This window comes from Achroia grisella, unplaced genomic scaffold (assembly GCF_030625045.1).
Source record: "Achroia grisella isolate CSIRO2021 unplaced genomic scaffold, CSIRO_AGI_Agris_v1 utg478, whole genome shotgun sequence".
Classification (NCBI taxonomy): domain Eukaryota; kingdom Metazoa; phylum Arthropoda; class Insecta; order Lepidoptera; family Pyralidae; genus Achroia; species Achroia grisella.
In genome coordinates this window covers 1,750,597-1,771,691 of record NW_026712882.1, presented here as the reverse complement: position 1 = coordinate 1,771,691, position 21,095 = coordinate 1,750,597, and the positions used below count along the sequence as shown (strand labels likewise).

General features: G+C 34.5%; 3 protein-coding genes across 4 annotated transcripts in view; 1 reads left to right on the top strand and 2 right to left on the bottom strand.

The window, feature by feature from the left end:
- LOC131845685 (TBC1 domain family member 14-like) overlaps positions 1-4,948 on the bottom strand; it is a 76,466-nt gene extending 71,518 nt beyond the window's left edge. The window contains exon 1 of the mRNA XM_059194778.1: positions 4,183-4,948. Coding sequence (XP_059050761.1) covers positions 4,183-4,619 — 437 coding nt within the window. The 5' untranslated portion in view covers positions 4,620-4,948. The remainder of the gene's footprint in view (positions 1-4,182) is intronic.
- On the top strand, positions 1,005-2,706 carry LOC131845687 (retinol dehydrogenase 11-like). Of its 2 annotated transcripts, XM_059194780.1 has the most exons (3): positions 1,005-1,201; positions 1,287-2,144; positions 2,342-2,706. In XM_059194780.1, exons 2-3 carry the CDS (start codon positions 1,437-1,439, stop codon positions 2,693-2,695), a joined length of 1,062 nt encoding a protein of 353 aa, XP_059050763.1. In that variant the 5' UTR covers positions 1,005-1,201; positions 1,287-1,436; the 3' UTR covers positions 2,696-2,706. The 2 variants fall into 2 exon arrangements, with proteins under 2 accessions (XP_059050763.1, XP_059050764.1); XM_059194781.1 differs by having other exon boundaries at positions 1,005-2,144.
- Positions 4,949-6,091: 1,143 nt separating the features above from the next.
- LOC131845655 (sorting nexin-14-like) lies at positions 6,092-19,720 on the bottom strand. Its single transcript, XM_059194744.1, has 17 exons — positions 19,613-19,720; positions 19,380-19,536; positions 19,098-19,208; positions 14,819-14,950; positions 14,317-14,519; positions 13,362-13,515; positions 12,383-12,557; positions 11,746-11,932; positions 11,324-11,417; positions 10,673-10,746; positions 9,980-10,178; positions 9,548-9,732; positions 8,983-9,267; positions 8,277-8,506; positions 7,350-7,514; positions 6,930-7,081; positions 6,092-6,493 (listed from the first exon to the last, which is right to left on the bottom strand). The coding sequence occupies exons 1-17, from the start codon at positions 19,717-19,719 to the stop codon at positions 6,401-6,403; spliced, it is 2,703 nt and encodes a 900-aa protein (XP_059050727.1). The 5' UTR covers position 19,720; the 3' UTR covers positions 6,092-6,400.
- Between the last annotated feature and the right edge of the window lie 1,375 nt (positions 19,721-21,095).

Below are 21,095 nucleotides of genomic sequence, written 5' to 3'. Positions count from 1 at the left end.
AAAATATATTTCAATCTAATGTAGTAAGGGGCGACCCTGTTTAGATAAATTTGGCTCGTTATTGGTGTTTCCGTTACCGTAGAATGAATTAAAAATATATACAGTTAAAAATGTGACATGTATACAGTTAAACATATGACACATAGTTTTTTTATACGACAAATTCGACCTAACTCGGATTTATCGCGTAGCTAGAAGAAGAAAAAGACTCGGGTCTAGTTTGGATAGAACCATTTGGACACAATGCACGAGTGTGTTATAAATATTGCTATAACATCATAATTAATACTGACAATAGTACATGGACAACCGAGACCAAAACAAGAGATAAGAAAAATATTAGCTAAATTGAAATGCAGATCTAGTAAACTTGTAGGAAATCTATAAAGGTTCAACCTATTGTCATAAAATTTTAGCAGGTACCTATTAATTTCACGTTTGAATTGGAGTGGAAGAGATACGGCTACTTTTTCACATGATAAATCCGAACGAAACCGGTCCATAAAGTAGTTTATTGGAAATATTTAATGAAAGATTTATAACTATAATATTCATAGATAAAAATTATCAGACACGTCACTTCATTGATAAATAAAATCTATGTTACGTTTAACAATGATGATAATATTAGGTACTGTCATAAAATTAGGATAGTCGGATTATATCATTGTAAATAATAAAATTTAATAATAGTTAAACAAATATATAATTAGAAAAAAACTATAAAGACCGAAGTGAATCAACCACAAACAAGCATAGGACGGGTGAGTGACAGCCGAGTCAGTCATACTGATATTATGACAGTAAAAAACTGGCGTACTCGTACATATAACTACGTATATTTGGAGTTAGTGGATTAGTATAATTTTAAGTCAACAATTCAATCAATTAATTATAAAATAATTAATATTTTCCAACAAATTTGTTTTATTTGATATAGTGAACATTTTAATTAATTGACTGGCCATATTAAATGCACAGAGCATAGTTTACAAACCTAGCTGGGCTATCTGCTTTATCATCTATAATAAAAAATACAGCGTAGCGACCTTGTTTATTATTATTTATATATTTCATTTGTCGAATTTTATAATTGTAGAGTAAACAATAATTACGTCTAGTGAATTACGCCGTTGTGAATACTAGTATAGATAGCAGAATCCGGCGCTTCAATACGCAGAAATAAGTCGAATTCCTCGCAGTAAGTAACACTACAGGTTTGCTCGTAATCGTAAACAAACTATTTTCGCGTGCACGCTATAAGCTGTTATCTATTTTGCTTGTAGGAGTGTGATGCTCAATACATTCAGACTCAGGACTAACGGTAAACAAATACAAACGACGGTCGGAGAAAGCGTATAACATTTCCAACAGAGTGAAAGCCAGTAGTATAGTGCAGCCGCGTCGCATCACACAGACGAAAACATAACCCCAAAATGTCGTTCGCTGTTGCGACTCTGGTGATTTTAACAACGGGAGCGGCTGTTTATTGGTACATGAACAGACATAAACCATTAAAGTATATACTGAGTGAACTGAGATACACGTTGGACATGCAGGGAGCGGGCGCGGGCGGATTGATCGACGACTGGGTGAATTTGAGGAGAAATAAAATAGTGTTGCCAGCTGCGAACAGAAAGATCGCTGTAGTGACGGGCGGGGCGCGCGGTATTGGCACTGAAGTGATAAGAGGATTACTAAAAGCAAACATGACGGTTATCATGGGCATAAGGAAGCCGGAGTTGGTTAAAACGTTGTCCGAGACTATGGAGAATGGGGAAAATTTATATGCCTTTCAACTTGATTTACAGTCTTTAAAATCTGTGAAACAATTCGCCCAAAATGTACTGAAAAAATATCATGAGATTCATATTCTAGTCAACAATGCCGGAATTATGTTTGGTGATTATAAGTTAACTGAAGATGGAATTGAAACTCAATTGTCAGTTAATCATATTAGTCATTTCTATTTGACACATTTATTGTTGCCAGCATTGAAAACTACAGGCAAAGTTGGGGAAGCTTCGAGAGTGGTGAATGTTACATCATGTGCACATTATCCAGGAAAAATATATTTTGAAGATATTAATATGAATGAACATTATGATACTACAGCAGCCTATTCACAATCCAAACTAGCACAGGTATTATATTTATCTCATGCAGTTGTTATTTAAAAAAACACATTCTTTAGAACCAAATTTCTCTATTAAGCTGGGTCCATCATCATATTCATCAAAATATGTACATTATTTTGTATTTTTAAAATCCAATTCTGCTAAAACCATACTATACCGAACAATTGTTATGTAAGTGCCAAAACTAATTGTTTTTGTTACAGTTGATGACCGCAAGATACATCAACAAGTTGTTGGAAGAAGAGGGTTCCCCTGTCAAGTGTTATGCTGTTCATCCCGGAATTGTTAACACCGACTTATTTGAGAAAACTTTATTTAGAAAATTCTTCCCATGGGTGATGAGAACGTTTTTCAAATCACCAGAAAAAGGAGCTATTTCTATACTTCATGCTTGTTTTAATAAAGATTTAGAAAATAATGGAGGTTTATACATTAGTAATTGTATAGAAGGTATTAGCAGTAGATACTCAAAAAACATTGAACATCAAAAGAAACTGTTTGTAATCTCATGTGATTTAATTGGTATTGACAGTAATGTGTATGGAAAGAGTGTATGATGATGTATTTATTTGAATGTAGATAATAATAGAGTAATTATTTAATATAATATTTTTTTTAATTATATTATAATGACTAAGTTTATCAAATTGAAACCAAAATTGTATTTTTCATAATGGAAAATATTAACTTATTATATTATTATTATTTTAAAGACCCTGCTCTCTATTCTAATCTGTCAGAAAATTTGTAATAATAAAATACAATTCTTGTTTGAACAGAGGTAAAGTTACTAGTCTTAAGTAAAATAATTAGCAAATATTATGTACTCATATAAAAATAAATTTAAACATAATGGAATTAGTTCAATTGTTTTGATTTTAATTATAACACTATCATTGCAAATTATTTCACAGAAATAAATTACCTTGAATTCATCTATTAGCCACATCTATTATTCATGTATAATATGCAAAAATAAACTGTAATACAAGTAAAACTTTAATAAAAAAATATATATACTTAATTGTATGTTTTGGAAAAAAACATTAAAAATCAATTGTATAGAGATTTATCTGTATACAAATTATGCATACAATTCTAAATCGACTACTAAGAAGTCACAACAAAGAACCTAAACTACAGTTTATTTGGAAATGCATAAAATTTGCAGCAGATATTATTTAATAGTTTTCAATACCAACTTAGACTTAAACTAATTTCATATTCATCATCATCATCATCTCAGGCCCTTCATCAACAAAGATCTCCATTTCATATTAATGGACTCTGTACTTATCTTAATAAGATTGAGTAGATGTAAATATGCATCCATTTTTATATTTGTTTCATTATCAAATGTATGACATCATTATCTAATGAGTCAACTTCCTAACATTCAATGGCTTTATAAAACTTATTTATTCAATCCATTAAGCTGTTTATTATGTAATCATGTGTAATGCATTATAAACATATTATGTTATATTTAGGAATAAAGTTTGAAACATAATTTCTTTAAGAATAAAGTGTTTTAGCATTTTATCCAAAAATATATAGTAATCTCAGAATATGTCTGGATCAATTTCAATCTGAGTTTGTATCATTACTACAAAAATTACACTGCATTTAATAGGAATTTGACATAATAATAGTATCAGCAATTATATTTTCTTTCATTATAATAAACATTATTAATATGTGATCAACAAGAGAGAAAACTGTGGATTGATATCTGAGTATTATTGCAATTGGAGTAACAAGATATAAATTGTAAACTTCCTTCTGTGTGGAACCAATAGATATTGATATAAATAGTTTAAAAACCTAAACCTCTTTCTGTATGTAACAAACAGAAAACATGAAATATTGTATTGCATAAACAGGTACCGGTTGATGAGCTCAAAATAACAAGTTCAAACATAGAATAATGTACATTCCACGAACCTAGAGACTATATGAAAACTAACACTATGAACAGGCAATTTGATTGCCAATACTCTGCACTAATCAAGATTATTATGCTTGTTAAAATAATGGCACTCACCTGCTAAAGAATCCAGAGAACCCCTTTTTCTTCAACTTCGACTGGTCTGTGGCAGCGGTAGTATTATCTGCTGTGTCATCCTCTTTTGATGCATTAGAACCGAGGGAACACTCTGATAGACTGGACACAGTGCTCGAAAATGATCCACCGTCTTTCCCGCGCTGGTGGCCACTCACGCTGCCACCCCACTGTAATGTACTTTTTGGTGAATCACTTGTATCACTTTTTTCACAAGTTGACATAGAGAAGTTGCCTTCATCACTGAAACTACTCTTTTTTGATAGCTTATCTACATCGTCTGTGGTGTCTTCTGGCGGTTTCTCCACTTTTGGACTCACGAAATGCAACTGTTTTGTAATTGGATTGTATGCTAGTTGCATATTATCCAATGCTTCGCTCAGGCGCATCCCGCCTTTTTGACACGGTGACGACGACATTTTTCTACAGTTTCAGTATGAGTTTATATCATAAATTAAAAATTGCATTTATTAAAACCAAACTCATTATAATTGAGCAGAAAATATTTTTCTGTATTACACATCAATAATAATTACACACTTGCTTCAACTAGATAATCGGAATCACTTTAGTTTGCTGTTTGATTCGGTTTATATTTCCTAAACATCACACATTCACTATTAACACTCATCATTTTGTGTTCAATTGTTCGTGCGTATTATTTATTTGTATGTTTTCCATTGCATGGATATGAATATAAACATATGTAATTAGAATATAAGCTAACACTAATAATTCTTTACATTACATTATGAAATATTAAATTTATATAGTATTTTATATAATAAAAAACTAATCATTCTAACATAAATAAATACAAATTACAAAGGAAACCAACACACCCATCTCCTCTTACTTTCCACTAAAAATAAAATTGACATTTACGTGTTTCGTTCAGAAATACCTAATATTAACAGTACTTAGCAAGCGTACAAAAAAACAAAGAGTATAATCCTATAAAATTACATAATGTACTTAAATAAGCAAGTAGAGTACTAATAGTCGAACTTCGTAATTCGGTAGGTTAATCATTTAGTTTCTGAACATTGCATTAGCGTTTTGTTATTGCTAATACGCTGTCTACCGATATTTTTTAATTTGTCTATTTTGTATAAAGAAAATAGAAGTAATACGAAGAAATTACAATAACATAGAAGTAATCGATGTTAAAGTGATATGAGTATACATTCGCTATAGAGTTCATAATATTTCTATTGTAATTAGTGCATAGCATGATATAGAGGACAGAGTGTTTTCGCCAAATTTCTTACGCGAATACCATCTCTTAACTTTGTTGCATTAATTTCAATATGTTAGCTCTTTACTGCATCATGTTACAATGGGTGTATGCATCCAAATAACAGACAAGACATTTTGTATAGGTATACTCATTTGGATGGAATCGATTAAAAAAACTCGAAATATAGATTTGGTTTTTTTCTTATTAACTGTTATACAATGTCTGTCACCATTCTTAAAGCTTAGAACACTAGGTTTTAAGATATATACAATACTAACGACCCAATCAGTCTTAGAACGGACGCATTACACAACTTTGAATTACTCTGTTTGTTCTATACTATAACACGCTTGTATTATACATATAAATCTACCTCATGAATCACTCTATCTATTACTCAAAACTGCATTAAAATCCGTTGTGTAATTTAAACGATATAAGCGAACAGCGAAAAAGATATACTTTGTTTTGTACTATGTAAAATGTTCTGTATTTCATCAATTTATTTCTATGCTTTTTAGCATTCAGTATTCTTTCAATCTTTTCTTTATACTCACAGAGAACATACATTTTTCAACAAGGAATGTACCTTACTAGCTTTTTAGCTACCGCCTTCCTTCAGTCAGAAAAAAAGTAGGTAAATAAAAAATGTTTATTAAAAATAATTTATTCTCTGGTGTCCCATTTACAGATTGAAAACATTTAAATATTAAAAAATATTTATTATAATAGTTACATGGTCTTTTTGCTATCAACAACCTTAGGTTTATTAAGAATTCAAATTGTATTGCTATAAAACTAATATTATAAAAATAGATTTAAATATATTACAGGTGAATATTTACAGGTCATAAATTACAGTCAGTAAAAAACATATATCACTCGCAATTTACAAAAAAATGCATACTGATAATATTATTCTAAGTGTTAGTTTATTTTTCCATACAATGCTCGTTAGTCTCAACTCTTTGGCTCTTTCGATGGCATATCCCTTGTAGCACCTAGTTCCGGGAATAGTTCTATCACGCACAAATCCAGTAAATTGTACACCAACTGAAAAAAAAAATACATTTAATAATTTAAGTATTCTCTTATACGATATTAAAATCATACCCTCAAACTTCGTGGGCGGCTCTTCAGTTTTAATAAGAGAGTTCTGAAGGAGATATAATATTTTTGCTCAGTAGAGAGATAAGATCAAAGTTTCTAGGAAAAAAATGAGTATTGTTCGTTCAAAAGTGGTTTCTGTGATAACCCACAGGCTTGCACTTGTGGATACGTATGTATTTCGTCGAATTAATCATTAACATTCCCTAGAGTGTACGTTCGTTGTGAGGGCAGTGAGTTTGTACCCAACTGTACACCGCTAAAGTGCGGCAGTTGCGCGGCACGCCTGTTTCAGTGGAAGAAGACGTGTTTGTTGAGGTGCAGCGGATACAGCAACTGCATTGCAGCGGCTGTGCGGATGCGTACAGCGGTGATAGCAGACCTGCTTGTTAAGGTGCGGCCGCTGCAATAGCTGCAGCGCAGCGGCGGCGCGCCCGCCGAGTAGCGCGGTGAGGCGATCGCGCGCGCGTTGAAACGCTCGGTCACGGGTAGCGCTTGACGTTCGCTCTCGGTCTTTCGAGCCGAAAATCAGTTCTGTAATATACCATTTACCCGTTAATAACAGTAACTAATGCATCACATTTTGTACTAAATTAAAGTAAAATGGTACAAATCTTATTTCATACATGTACAGATATAAGACATTTGAATATAATTTTCTTGCGTTGTCATAGGAACGCGTGACACATGCAATGTCAAATGGAAGGTCAGACCGCAAGCGTCTCGACCGGGTCACGATCTATAGCGAGACTCGGTGTCGGGTATAGAACGATGGTACCGTACCATGGGACAGTGTACGCACCGTGGGCGAGCGTGACGAGGCGCGCGAGGCGCGGCGGCGGCAGCAGGCGAGGCAGGGCGCGGCGCACTAGCGCGGCGGCGGCCCGGTCGGGGAGGGGGCGCGCTCGCTGCAGGAGGCCGCACACCACGCGCCGCACCACCTCGCCGCACTCCACCACCCTCACCACTGCCATTCCAGAACATATCATTATACGAATAGAAAAAACAACTAAAAACTCAATCATTACATCGACAAATAATACTTTACTTTGAGAGATTAGCGGTTTAGAACACCGCCTTATCTCCGATGGTTCGCGGGTTTTCTGGGTATTTTCTACGTATATTCTGTATGTATTATTATATAATACCCGAACAATTGAACTACAAAAAACACTCCATGCCTACTTATAATATTTGAGGATTTCCCGCATTACTTGATGATATATAGAAAAACTTTGAACTGATCTACCAAACAAAGAATTTTGTAAATCGGTCCACAATTGTCAATAATATCTATAGACATATATAAAAAAATAAACTATAATATTAAAAATAGCAAAAAAAAATTAAAGCTTCTTTATTTTCTAGAAAGTATTATAAATTTTATTATATTCCACTAAACCGACATCAGTAGTTTTTTGCTTTTATCACATACTTAAATTGACACTTAGTAAAAATAAAACGCAAATGACAGCTTTTATGGCGGGAAATTAAAATTGGTATTTTCAAACATAATTTTTTTAACAATGAATATTATTTCACGACCTGTGAAATAATCACTCAATATAAATCGAATAATTAAATTCATTTCTATCTGAATAATAAATATAGAAAAAAAGAAACGGAGAGTATGTACATGTAAATATATTTCTCTTTCATCAAGGGATTAAACAAATCGGGAAATACAAGAACATCAAGTTGTATACGACGTCGGTGGCAATAGACTTACAAAAATATATGCAGCAGTCGGTGAATCCGTGGAGCGCGTGTGGAGGTCGCCAGGGCCCGAGCGAGGCCCCGCGCGGGAGCTGCAGCCCGAAGTTGTCCCCGAACACCGCCCCCACCGGCCCCCTGCGGCCGCGCCGGGGGCGGCCGGGGGGCGCGGGGGGCGAGGGGGGCGCGGGGGGGGCCTCGCTCACCTCCACCGCCTCCTCCACGCTCGATGCGTTCCCTTGTTTCCTGATCAATTTTTATTTCCGGTTGTTATTGTGGCACGTATTCATTTATTTAAGCTTTCGACCATAAATTATGGTACAAGTGGTGGCCTTCGGACCGGTCAACCTTCGGGAAGTACAGAGATGCTCGATGGTGGCTTTACATTGAAAATACAAAGTTTAGACTAAACTAATACTAAACAAGAATAGTCTAAAAAAACGAGTCGAAGTATCCTATATTTTAATGTCTAACATGATCAAATGCGCAGTTAAGCACGTGATAATTGCACTGGCCTGGTTTTTGCCATGTTTCCGTTCTTCCTCTAAAACAGACAACTCCATTTTTATTTTAAAATGTGGAAAATATTAATTGGCAGACCCTTCTACTTCTATTCGAATAAATCCACAGTTTTTGTGGGAAAGAGCAAAAAACAATACTAACAAACTTTTATATTATTATTATATTTAAAATATTAGTATGATTCTGAAGTAAATACTTACAGAACTTGGTATCGTTCTAAATCTGAGGAAAACAGTAAATTCCTCAGGAAACCTTCCAAATGCTGTCCCTTTTCCTTCCTCAGCTTGTACGTGACGGACTGGTACAAATTCGCCAAGTCTGTACTGTTAGCATTGAGGGTAGATGGTTGCAATGCCATTGAGAAGTCGCCATCCGCGATGAGGAAGAAATAAAGAAGTTCACTTGTTTGCAGAAGACTCTTTTGTAATAATCTTTGTAGGAAATCTTCGTATTTATATCTAAGTGTTTCTAGCGGGCTATTGTCTCTGAAATGTAAAGAACCTTCTGTAGCTTCATCATCATCATATAATAGCAATATACCTTCATGACTGTTAGTATATATGGGATAATCATAGTCATTAGAAAGTGCCGATGTTGTGATGAACCTAACGTTTAACATGTCATGTACATTTAACTCGGTATATTTAAGTTCAGAATGACAGGAGAAAGATTTTTCATTATTTCACTTTTCGATCAAAGTAAATGAGTAGACTATGTATATTAAGCTTATATATATACAATAAAATGTGCCTAAGTGTTACTTACCTTCTAGAAGGTAGTTGCAAGTCTAGAAACAGTTTGTCCCCATGGAACTCGTGTAGCTTACTCCTGAGTAAGTGGAAGTCATGTTCGCTTCTCTCTACGGTCCACAAGTTGGCCGCCGAACCGTCTTCGACACGGTGTACCGCTAGGGTGAATACTCGGACCGTACCTCGTCGTGGCGGGAATTGCTATTAAACAAAAGCTTTCATTTCATTAAATTTAATTGAAATAAAGGTTTATCCACTTATTCAAAAAATAATAAACTATTGATTTTATAAATTAATTTTGAGCAAATAGACAATTTGCTAATGTCTGTTGCAGAGCAATATATTTTTGGTAAACTTATCATCCCAAGTAAAAACATTTATACAGTTGTATGGATCATTCGCATTTATTATTTTTGTTTTATTATGTGAAATATTAACTCAAACTCACCAATTGTTCTTTGACATTGGTCAGAACGACTTTATAAGTTCTCAAATCGTGTTCCCTCAACTTTTCTTCGGCGGCTACAGTTTCCAAATACTTAAGGATATCCATTTTATCTAAACCATCGGCATCTGACACGTCTGAATTGGTTGAAGTGTCCAAATTATGTCCCGAAACTCGCTCTGGCCTTACAAAGTTTGTTGGTCTGTAATCATACATAAAAAAAGGTAAACACTCGCTATGACTTGAAATGTTTTGAAATGTGCAAAAACATTTTGCATTTTTTTTAATGGTTGTTAATGAAATGGTCTACGTTCTGGGGCACCAGTGAGGGATGATGAGCATGTAGTCAGATCACTTAACCCATTGTGAAAAATCAAGACTTTATCATGATGATTTACAGGGGGAAATGCGTGGAGATCAATCTGGCATGGCAAATCGCTAGCAATGGGGTTAACTGTCCATATTACTAAAAATCCCTTGTCCTGTAACCATGCGACCTGTATAGATCTATTGTGCTCACCCTTATTCAAAATTCGCTACCTAGACCCGTGAGGGACAAGCAATGGTTTTTATCTCCTCAAGATATAGTTTACACTTTTCAAAGGAGATATTTCGTTTATGCATGAGTGGACTACAACCACATAGGATGTGTAGTGGCATTTCCTCTTCAGCTTAGCAAAAAACCAAGTTACTTACTTCCCAATAGGTTTCTTAATATGTTGCTTTTGGTAACCAGTTGGCGCTCTCGAACCAACCACAAGTTTGTAAAACTGAAACAAACATATAAAATACAGTAAGTAAACATATACAATATTAATATACAGAGATGCTAGAATTACTTTTCCTCTCTAAATGAAACCTAGAAATTCGGCTTGAATAGATGCTATTTAGCAATTAAATTTAGCAATTGTACTGGGGAGCAATTAAATTTAATTCAATGTATTTACTTTAATAAATTACATAAAGATCATTCCTGCAAAGCACTAATTATATTACTAAGAACATTATAGCTTGTAGAGTAGACCAGTCTATGGTCTTCTCTCCTCTCTTTTCACTATGATCTTACTAACTTATTAAAACTTACTAAAAATTATTAATAAAACAGGACAATTTCTTATTTATTCTCTTGGAATATATCTGCATTTGGAATGAGTGGTAGAATAAAAATATGACTATTCAAAATTGCTTATAAATATAATAAAAATTTATTGACAGTTGTAAAATCTTGTAAATAAAGATTTTACAACTGTCAACAAATTTTTATCAGCCTGGAAAACTGATTGCATGATATACAAAAAAATGATGAATTAATATTATATATATATATATATCTATTGTGAAAATTACCTCTTCGCTGTGTAAAAATTTAGGCAAAATAATTTTTTCTAGAATCGTGTGCGATTGTCTCGCGGCTTGATATAGTGCTCGACTAGTTTGTAATCTGCAACAAAAATCAACAAAGATATGTTTATGTATTCATATATCACAGTCTCTAATAATAACAATACCTACATGGTATTATTTATCCAGCACAAACATCGGAACACGATTATTATTTTATGTCTATAAGTATTAAAACCAATGTTAGTATTGAACGGGAATAGAACCCGTAATCTTTCTACTTCCTTCAATGGTTTTTCAGGACCGATACAATATTGATAACTTTAAGAAGGAGCTTATTTCTTCTTAAAAAGGTGAGCCAAGCTTGTGTCCACTATGTTATTAAAAAAACTTTTAAGACGATTACACATTACAGAACCGTCTGTCACCTCTTAATGGCGTCGTCCTGGTGGAGGCTGTCGAGGAGGTGTGCGAGCTCATGCTGCAGGGCGTCCGGCAGCGGCAGCCGCGGGCCCTCCGCCAGGTGGTGATGCAGCAGGTCGCGCGCCGCCCGCACCAGCTGAGCCTGCTCCGCCGCATCCAGCTCAGGGTTCAGCACTCTACACTGGAATACTTCTGCAATTCATTCCAAATACAAGTAAGAATTTTTCGGGTCGTCGTTTACCATCTTCACTTATGACTGCAAGGAAGTTAGACTTCTTTTCAGCGGTCCTACATGTTTAGAGTTTCTGGCATCGTAGTTTACCATTGAATTACCAAAGAATTGGAACCTGACTAATTCAAAGAGACGAATTTTGAGCATTCCATGGATTCACCGCGAGGGAGCGGCAGTGAGGGAAACCCGGGTGCAGGTTTCAGGAGCCCCTTGCAGACGAAAGTCAACACGTGTTTCTCTCCCTGCCGAGCCAAATCTAATAGGAGCCTGCTAGAACTTTCTATTACAGAACTTACTACACTTCTAGACAAGAAAAAAGCGAAAGGTCTATACAATCTTTTGAAAATTGTACAGGGTATACCTCTTGCTCATACACATAACCTAATTTGTCATCCGAATAAATTACTTACTGATATCCTTATAGAACTGCAACAAATGCATATGGCAAGTGGTCTTCATATATTGCATGAAGGCGTACAGGTAGTCCTGGTCATTTATCACGAACTCCAAGTCGAGTCGAAGCAGTTTTCCGCGTTTGCTGTATACCGTTTCATTATGCCGCACAAACGTCTCCAGGAATTCCACCTGCAATAGAATAAAATAGATTAGTTCCCGCGACTTCGTCCGCGTGGAATTTAACTTTATTTTTCTAAAAAAAAAAAGTAGCCTAAGTTACTCCTTATTACATCAGTTACCTGCCAAAAAAAGGTCTGTCAAAGTCGGTCCAGCCATTTCAGAGATTAGCCGGAACAAACATACAGGCAGACAAAAATTGTAAAAAATGTCATTTTGGTGTATGTAGCGCATTTATTTCAATATTACAAGCAGACACTCCAATTTTATTTATATGTATAGATTATTTCTGATTAACCTATAAAAATGGGTAAAATATGTAACATTAATTTCCGATAGTGCCACTAACCTTATTTAAAAAATGTAAAAACCTGGCAACAACAGAAGCGCTAAATTTGTCTCCAGGATTAAAAAACAGACTATAGAAACAATTTTGTGTTGTAGGTACTAGACAACTGATATAAATAGTAAAATATTTTTTTTAATACATATGCATTATATTGCTAATAAGCTTTAGTACCAGCTGAGTGGATGCCCTTTCAGCTTTTAGCGCAATATTAGATTTTAAGTCTATGTATTTTTTCCATTTCATTCCATTATGCAATGCCGAATAAAAGATTATTTTTTTAAATATATACCTTACTAATATTACAAACGGGGAAGTTTATGTGTAAGGATATATGGATGGATGTTTATTACTCTTTTACGCAAACACTTTTAATTTTAAAGAACCTTATACCTTATAATATCGGCTATAAACACGTTGATGCAACGGCGGGCACATCTAGTTATTTATAATAATACTGTGTAATTTACCTTATAATTGGGAGTGGTAGGCAGAGCTGCCATCTTCTCATTACTGGTGGCGAGGATTATGATGTTGTTCAGGATGTACGGGTCAGCCAGCACGTCTGTGAGTGACAGCAGCACCCAGCCGGCGAAAATTTCTCTTATTAGCACACGAAATACTCTGCAAGCGGGCAACAATGATAATAATAATAATAATCTCAAGACAATTCACACAGCGCCATCTAGACCCAAGTTAAGCTAGCTAGCTAGCTAAAGCTTGTCTTATGGATCCTAGGTAAGGGGCCGTTCAAGTATTACGTAAGCACTATAGGGGGGCGGGGGGTCTTTTCTTTGCTTATTTTGGATGACATGGGGGTGGGGGAGTCTGTATGATGATTACGTCATCGGTCGTAATTTACTTTTTTACACGAATGGCAACCCTCACATTGTCTTTGTTAAAAAAACAATACATTAATTGAGAAATGTTTACGTAAGCATGGGGGGAGGGGTAAGAGCTTTGCTTACTTTTGCTGACAACGGGGGATGAGGGGTAAATAATTGTGATAAATCTGCTTACGTAATACTTGAACAGCCCCTAACTGATACAAATACATAGACATATTTTTTCGTAAATGTATACATATTATACATAGAATTCACCCAGACCGGTACAAACAATCATACTCATGAATAAATGTTTGCACCGTGCGGGGGATCGAACCTTCGACCATCGGATAGTAAAGCGATATGCTAAACCACTAGACCACCGCGGCCGCAATAACGTCACAAAATTGTATTAAAGAAAAGACACTCCAAACTCGCGGAAGGTCGTATGGAGCGGCTGAAGGCCACCTCCACCCTGACGGATACGACTTTACTCTGAGGGCACCGATAGTGTTTTGAACTACGGCTCGGGCCGTCATAATTTCGTTCTCGCGCGTGTAAGAGCGTACGTGAACTAATGAATAATATAAGTACTGACGAGTTGTGCGCGTTGGTGTCGTCGAGGAGATATGGCATGAGCGCGTTGGTGAGGCTGCGGAGGTACCGCAGCTCGGCCTCTCTGCTGCAGGCGGCCGGGTGCGGGGCCACCGCCTCGGTCCCCGGCCCGCCCTCCGACCACACCGTGTAGTGCTGCAGCGCGCACCCCACCAGCCGGTTCAGGATCAGATGGGAGTAATTTACCTGTTATGATTGTTACGGCCACATTTTGTATCAACTCTGAACAAAACTTAAGCAATGAAGAATTTTACAATGTAAAGAATTTTCTTAATAATAGTACTGGATTTTTGTAACTGTTGACTAGAGAGATACTAATTTATATATGTAATTTAACCAAATATAATATTTTGAATATTGTACAAAATATTACGTGTTAAGCCATAGGTAGTGATAGCAGAATTAAAGAAAATAATATAAATAAATTAATGAAACGCACTTCAGCCAAATATCATGTTATTAAATAAAATATATTAAAAAAGTACCTTAAGAGCTCTTCTCAATAAACAAGCTGAGGCATATCTCAGCTGGTGCCGCAACTCGTCCACGAAGAAAGGTTGCAATGTGATCTTACTGTACCATGTGTTCACAAACTGGTCTAATATTGCGTTGTAGAACTGAAACAAACGCACTTTTATTATGCGACGTGCGTGCGATCTACTGTGAATTATGTTTACTACCAGAGATAGAATAAAAAGTAGTCTGTTTGGGTGGAACTGAGCTACCAAGCAGCTTGCTTCGTAAGCTTTGTTTCGGTTACAGTCTGCAAATTAGTCAGTAAAATTAGTGGCTCTTATCCACTGACATTTTAGTCCTCTGTAATAGGAACGCATGAGTGGTATCATGGGTGTCACATGATAACGTCCATAGTGCTGTTCATGTATATAGGTGACGGTTACATCGGGTGGGACGAAAGCGTGCTTGCCTTTCGAATTACTTTAAAAAATGTACCATGTTCTGGAAAGTTCCCGCGAGTTATTCCTAGTATAATAGTTAAATAGTCTTCAATATTCCTTTAGATATTGTATTATTACGATATTATCGGGATTAATAAATCTTTTTAATATTGTAGACGTGAAAGTTTGTGAGTATGGATGTTTGATACTCTTTCACGCAAAAACTACTAAATGGATTTTGATGAAACTTTACAGTAACATAGCCTATACATCAGAATAACATATAGGCTCTAAATTTCAAGCGGGTGAAACCGCGGGCACAGTTAGTTTACTAATATTATAACGACGTAAAGTGTTTGAGTTTGGACGTTCGGGGTAACCTCTGGTTCTACTAATCCGATATTGAGAATTCTTTTAATATTGGATAACCCATTTAACGAGGAAGGCTAAACGCTATATATAATTATACTACGACCAATAGAAGCAGAGGAGCAATAAAAATTGTTGTAAAAACGCGCAAAAAGTAACAAAGACGGAAGTTGCACGGGGCAGCAGCGCAACTTCCGTCTTAGTTACTTTTTAGTTTGCTATTTTAAGGTAGCAGTAGTAGGTTGTACGATGATTCAACAATTATTATTATTAATAATTATATTTAATTGAAAACTTTATGGCCTTTCAATATACTACTGCGCCTTAGTCCGAAAGGTCGTCGTTCTAATATACACAATAAGACATTGCGTGCGAATTGATATTTTTAACTTTCCGGTGACGAGGGAAGGAATTGCTAATAATGGCGATTAGTAATTCCATTGCTAATAATGTAGGTACTGTGAAGGTCATCCATGCGGTCTCCTCTTAGAAACCATTGTGGTTTGATAGCATAATTATCATAATTGGAAAATTCGCCACTATGGCCTAATTAATCTGATTTCATGCTAATCTTATCATCCACCTGCACCTTACAGCAACGTAAGGTTAATTTAAAGTGCAGTAAGACAATAATAAATAATATTAAAGACAAACAATGTTAATCTATGGTCAATTTGACCACAGGCTAAAAAAAGTACACTTATATGCGTGTGTCAAATACATGGTAATGTGTGTATTTATTTTATTGATTTTAAGTATTTTTATGCATAATTATAAAAAAACAATATTAGCACTCCTCTATATAAACTATAAGTGTCCTCTGTCCTCATAATTTTCGTAAAAGGGGTATAACTTTTTGCTTTTAATATATATATATATTATACCTTACGTACTCATATATCCAATTAACATAACAAAAAGGTCTTCAGTCAGGCTTAATAATTCATAATTTTCAAATTAATATTCATATACACACGAGACAATAGTAAGCAATAAGTTCTCGCAGCGTCATTCCTTTATCATTAAGCAATAACGCAATACAAATATAGCGCGGTATGTTTGACTGGGTATTGACTCATACGTAGTACGATAAGAAAATCAAGGCTGACATCAATATATTGATTAGTAGCTGAGACCGCGACTTCGATCGTGTTTGTAATGACAAACAAGCTGATGACTAGATAAATAGTAACCGTCGGGGCAAGAGGATTGTTAATATTGTTACTAATAACCAATGGGATTATTAGGTTTCCAGGGGGAACCTCGTGGAGGTCAACCTGACATTACATATTGCTAGTAATGAGTTCATTAGTCCACATTACTAACAATTAACCTTCCTCGATGATAATGGAATGGTGCACCTGCCTACGCTAACAGCTTACGCTGGCGAGGAAGTGAGTGAGTAAGAGGAGTGAACGATGAAAAGATGACCACGTTGTCAGGTCAGTTAGCCCATCGTGATAAATTTACCAGGAATTTTTCACGATGGTTTCCCTGGACACGTCATGGTTCGTGGAAGTCCACATTACAATACCCTTCCCCCCAGTGACCAGCTTGCTAGATCCCCCCGATATATATATAGAGTAATAAACTCATTGCCAACAATGTAATATCAGATTGACCTCTTTATATTGTACTATATGAGATGGCAAGATGGGATAACTGACCTACCATCATGCTCATTTTATCATCCTACACTGGTGCCCCGCCAGCATGAACCGTTAACGCAGGCGGGAGCATCATTCTATTATCAACATAAAAAGAAATATAGTAATTGTTGTCCATATATACATGAACAGCACTACAGACATCAAGTTGTCATGTTACACATGTGATTCCACTTATGTGTAGGGGAGGGCGCTTAGTAATGGAAAATAATGACCCCATTTATAGACCTTCATGCGATACCCGCTGGAAACTGTCGTATTTAATTTTTGCTGAATCATTCATGATGGGCTGATCTAACTTTATTTGTCGTCCTATCATCCTTCACTGATGATCCGCCAGCATATACATGCCATGTTCATTGTTGTTTGATTAGTATTAATATATGATTATAACATAATATATGACATTACTCATTAGTTTATAAACAGATTATCAGATACAGATAACAATAATAACAGACATACATTTAGATAGTAAGGCTAATAACGTGACAAATAATTTATATCTATACTACATATAATAAATATTAATAACATAAAATGTACCAGTTGTGTTGCTTGTCAGTTGTTCTCCACTGTAACTAACCAAATATGATGGTAGTGATAACAATAAAAAAAATTTGAATATAGCTTGAGGACTTAGCTTATCTCAAATGGGATAGAGAGCTAAGGTGTAGAGAACACTGTCAATAATGTGATGAATGAAATACTCCACACAGCCATAATTCAATGGGTGTATTTGTATCCAATAGGAGTGAACCTACTAATGTCTGTCTGATACTTTTTTGTTTGTTATTGGTATTTTTTATTGGAATAGTGCAGCTGCGCTAATGGTTTACATCTGGCAGGGCACCAGTGAAGGATAATAAGATAGATCAGGTCACTAAGTTCATCCTGACAAATTCACCAGGAATTTGTCACAATGGTTTCCCGGGGGAGCCACAAGGAGGTCAAGCTGATTACTAGAAATGACATTACTAGAAATAGCGTAATCAGTCCACATTACTAACAATTCCGTTCCAAGGGAATGGGAGGGGCTTTATTGTTATTTTTATCCAGAGTCAGTCTAAATATAAATTGACTCAAATTTTACTTGTTAGCCCAATTCAACTGAGTATATTTATCAGGGTTGTAAACCACAACATATATAATATGAATCATGTATCATAGCTTTTGTTATAATATTCTTAACTTTTGTTATGACGCAATATAACACAATTGATTGTATAGTGACCTGAAAGGTCTAAAAAATGTAATGGTTTGATCATCACACAATACAAACATATAGATTTATTTGTATTTGTCTATGAGGTTTTGTAACATGCTCATAACTACACAGTTATTTATGTAATTACAAATTTTCAATTGTCTAATCCTAGGATTTATCAAATTAAGATCCATATGTTTGTTTTAGTGTAGGTGATTTTATATGTTGAATAAATATATATTTAAAGAATTATTTATATAAATGATTAATTAATTATAATAAAGATAAATTTAGATAAATTATAAAATAAGTATGGAGTTATCATATTAGACAGAATAGGTCAGACACAGTAATGCAGTTGATTATAATTCTTTTTTAACTATATTTGTTATCAATTCATTCAAACACAATATATTAAAAAAAATAAAACATTTTTACAAACATTTAAACTTTTAACACTAATTTCAACTGAATTATAAAATTAATTTCCAAGCCTATATGGCTGAGTTTTATAATTTTCTGTTTAAATAACAAATTTATTTTACTTTGGGCTCCGGTATTTTTCTTTATATATTTAGATACTTACTTACTAATGTTTCAAATAATATTATACACAGGTACTCACATCTTGTATGGCTTGGTCAAGTTGTTTATGTATTTGGAGCCCCTCCCAGGGCTCAGAGGTAAGTCCCGCGTCATGTCGAGCACAAGTTTTTGAACCACATGCAGCACAGCCCTGCATCAAAGTATTATATTTTTAAAATAGGACTCCTAAAATGTATTATAAAAATAAATAGAGTATGTAAGAAAAAAGGTTTAAAAACAATAACATTACGCTAGATTTTAAAAAAGAAACCTAGACGAAGAAAAACACGACCTGCGTTAGTATAAATAAACCGATACTTACTTTCAGGGGAACCTCCTCTTGCTCATCTTCAGGTGGGTTTGTAATGAAATGGCACTTTAAATTATCCAAGTAATTATGTAGAATAGTGGAATTCAGGCCGCAATAACAAGCCAAACATCCCAACACATAACTGAAGGTTATAGTTACGAAGTGAAATCTGCAACATCGAAAACTGGGTTACAAAGATTTTACACAGCCAACGAGACCGCCGAACTATTATTCAAGTCGCCTACCTATAAAAATATAAAACTGTTATCGAAGCCGATATAACACCAAAGTAAATAATATATTTTCGATTCTCTAAATTTTCTGTAAACTTATTTTGACATCTTTCAGTCATGGTTAGGCGAACAATGAATGACGTTTCGGTCCAACATTTGACAATAAAATGTTACCGTCAATTTTCAAAACATCCCATCATTAGTATAAAAAAAAACTGTTAATACAATGATTTACTAAAATTTTTGACGATAAGGAATAATTAGATTATTGAAAATTAGTACGCCAATGGAATTCATTTAATGTTCTCTTCATCTTATCTAGCTAGGGCTTCCCCACGTGTTTCAGGCATCTATAAGTTGCAGTAACCGTTTATAATCAGATAGAATGTATGCTCTATCTGATTATAATAATTGTATATTTGCCTTCGAAGCGGTAAAAGACCAATACGACTTATTATTAGTTACTTATTTCAAATGAGGAAGAGATTTGATTTGATGAAGGCTTCTGAAACAAATTATGGTATTAGTAAACCGTAGAGATGCAAAATAATGTGTTCACACAGGTCTGTAGTATTCCAGTTGTCGCCGAGTATTAGTCAGTATTATACTCCTATGTATAATCGTATAGTTTCGTGATATAATAATGATTACGAGAGTTATTGTGAAAGATTTTGATGAGACATTATGTTTAAAAATATTAATTATTAAAATACTTACTATTTTATAAACGGCAGATCCTTCTACCAACCCTTTTTCTTTTTCAACACTATCCTTGACTTCAGACCGCCGTAGGTACCTACAAAAAATGAGATCTTAAATTTTTCTTCTCTAAAAATAAATGTCATAATCTGATGTCAGCGTAATTAATTTTATTTATGTAATCGGCGAGTATGATTAAAGTTATATTAGTTTTGCTATTACAACTGTGGTTTGCTGTTGCAACTTATATTGGGCAGTGGCAACTGCAATTTACCCATAATAAATAGAAAAATAATAAACCCAGCAACACTTTCGTTCAAAAATCAATGCAAAAGTTGACATTCACCGAAGAGAAACTGTCATAATTTTTAATAACAATGTCTTAGTCTTCAAATTTATTTTTTATCACAATATAGGTACAATAGTTCTTTTTGAATTCTAACCTATAATTGTATAAATTTCTAATTATTAATTTCTTAATAAACAAGTAAAATTCTTTTATATATACTCTCTGTATAAATTAGCCGAAGGTACATAACCTTAAGTAAGTAGATACTGAAATAATTGTGAGTATAGAGAACGTCTAGTTTAAAATTGCTACAGATATTTGATTTATATATAAACTAAAATAAAATATAAACGAAAATAGTATACATTATACATACATATATATAAAATACATTCTACACCAGCCAAGCCTTTTTTTTTCAATTACTATGGCTTCATAAACTATTAACATATTTTACATAACACTATCAAATCTACTTCTATCAAATATTTTACATTATTTATAATT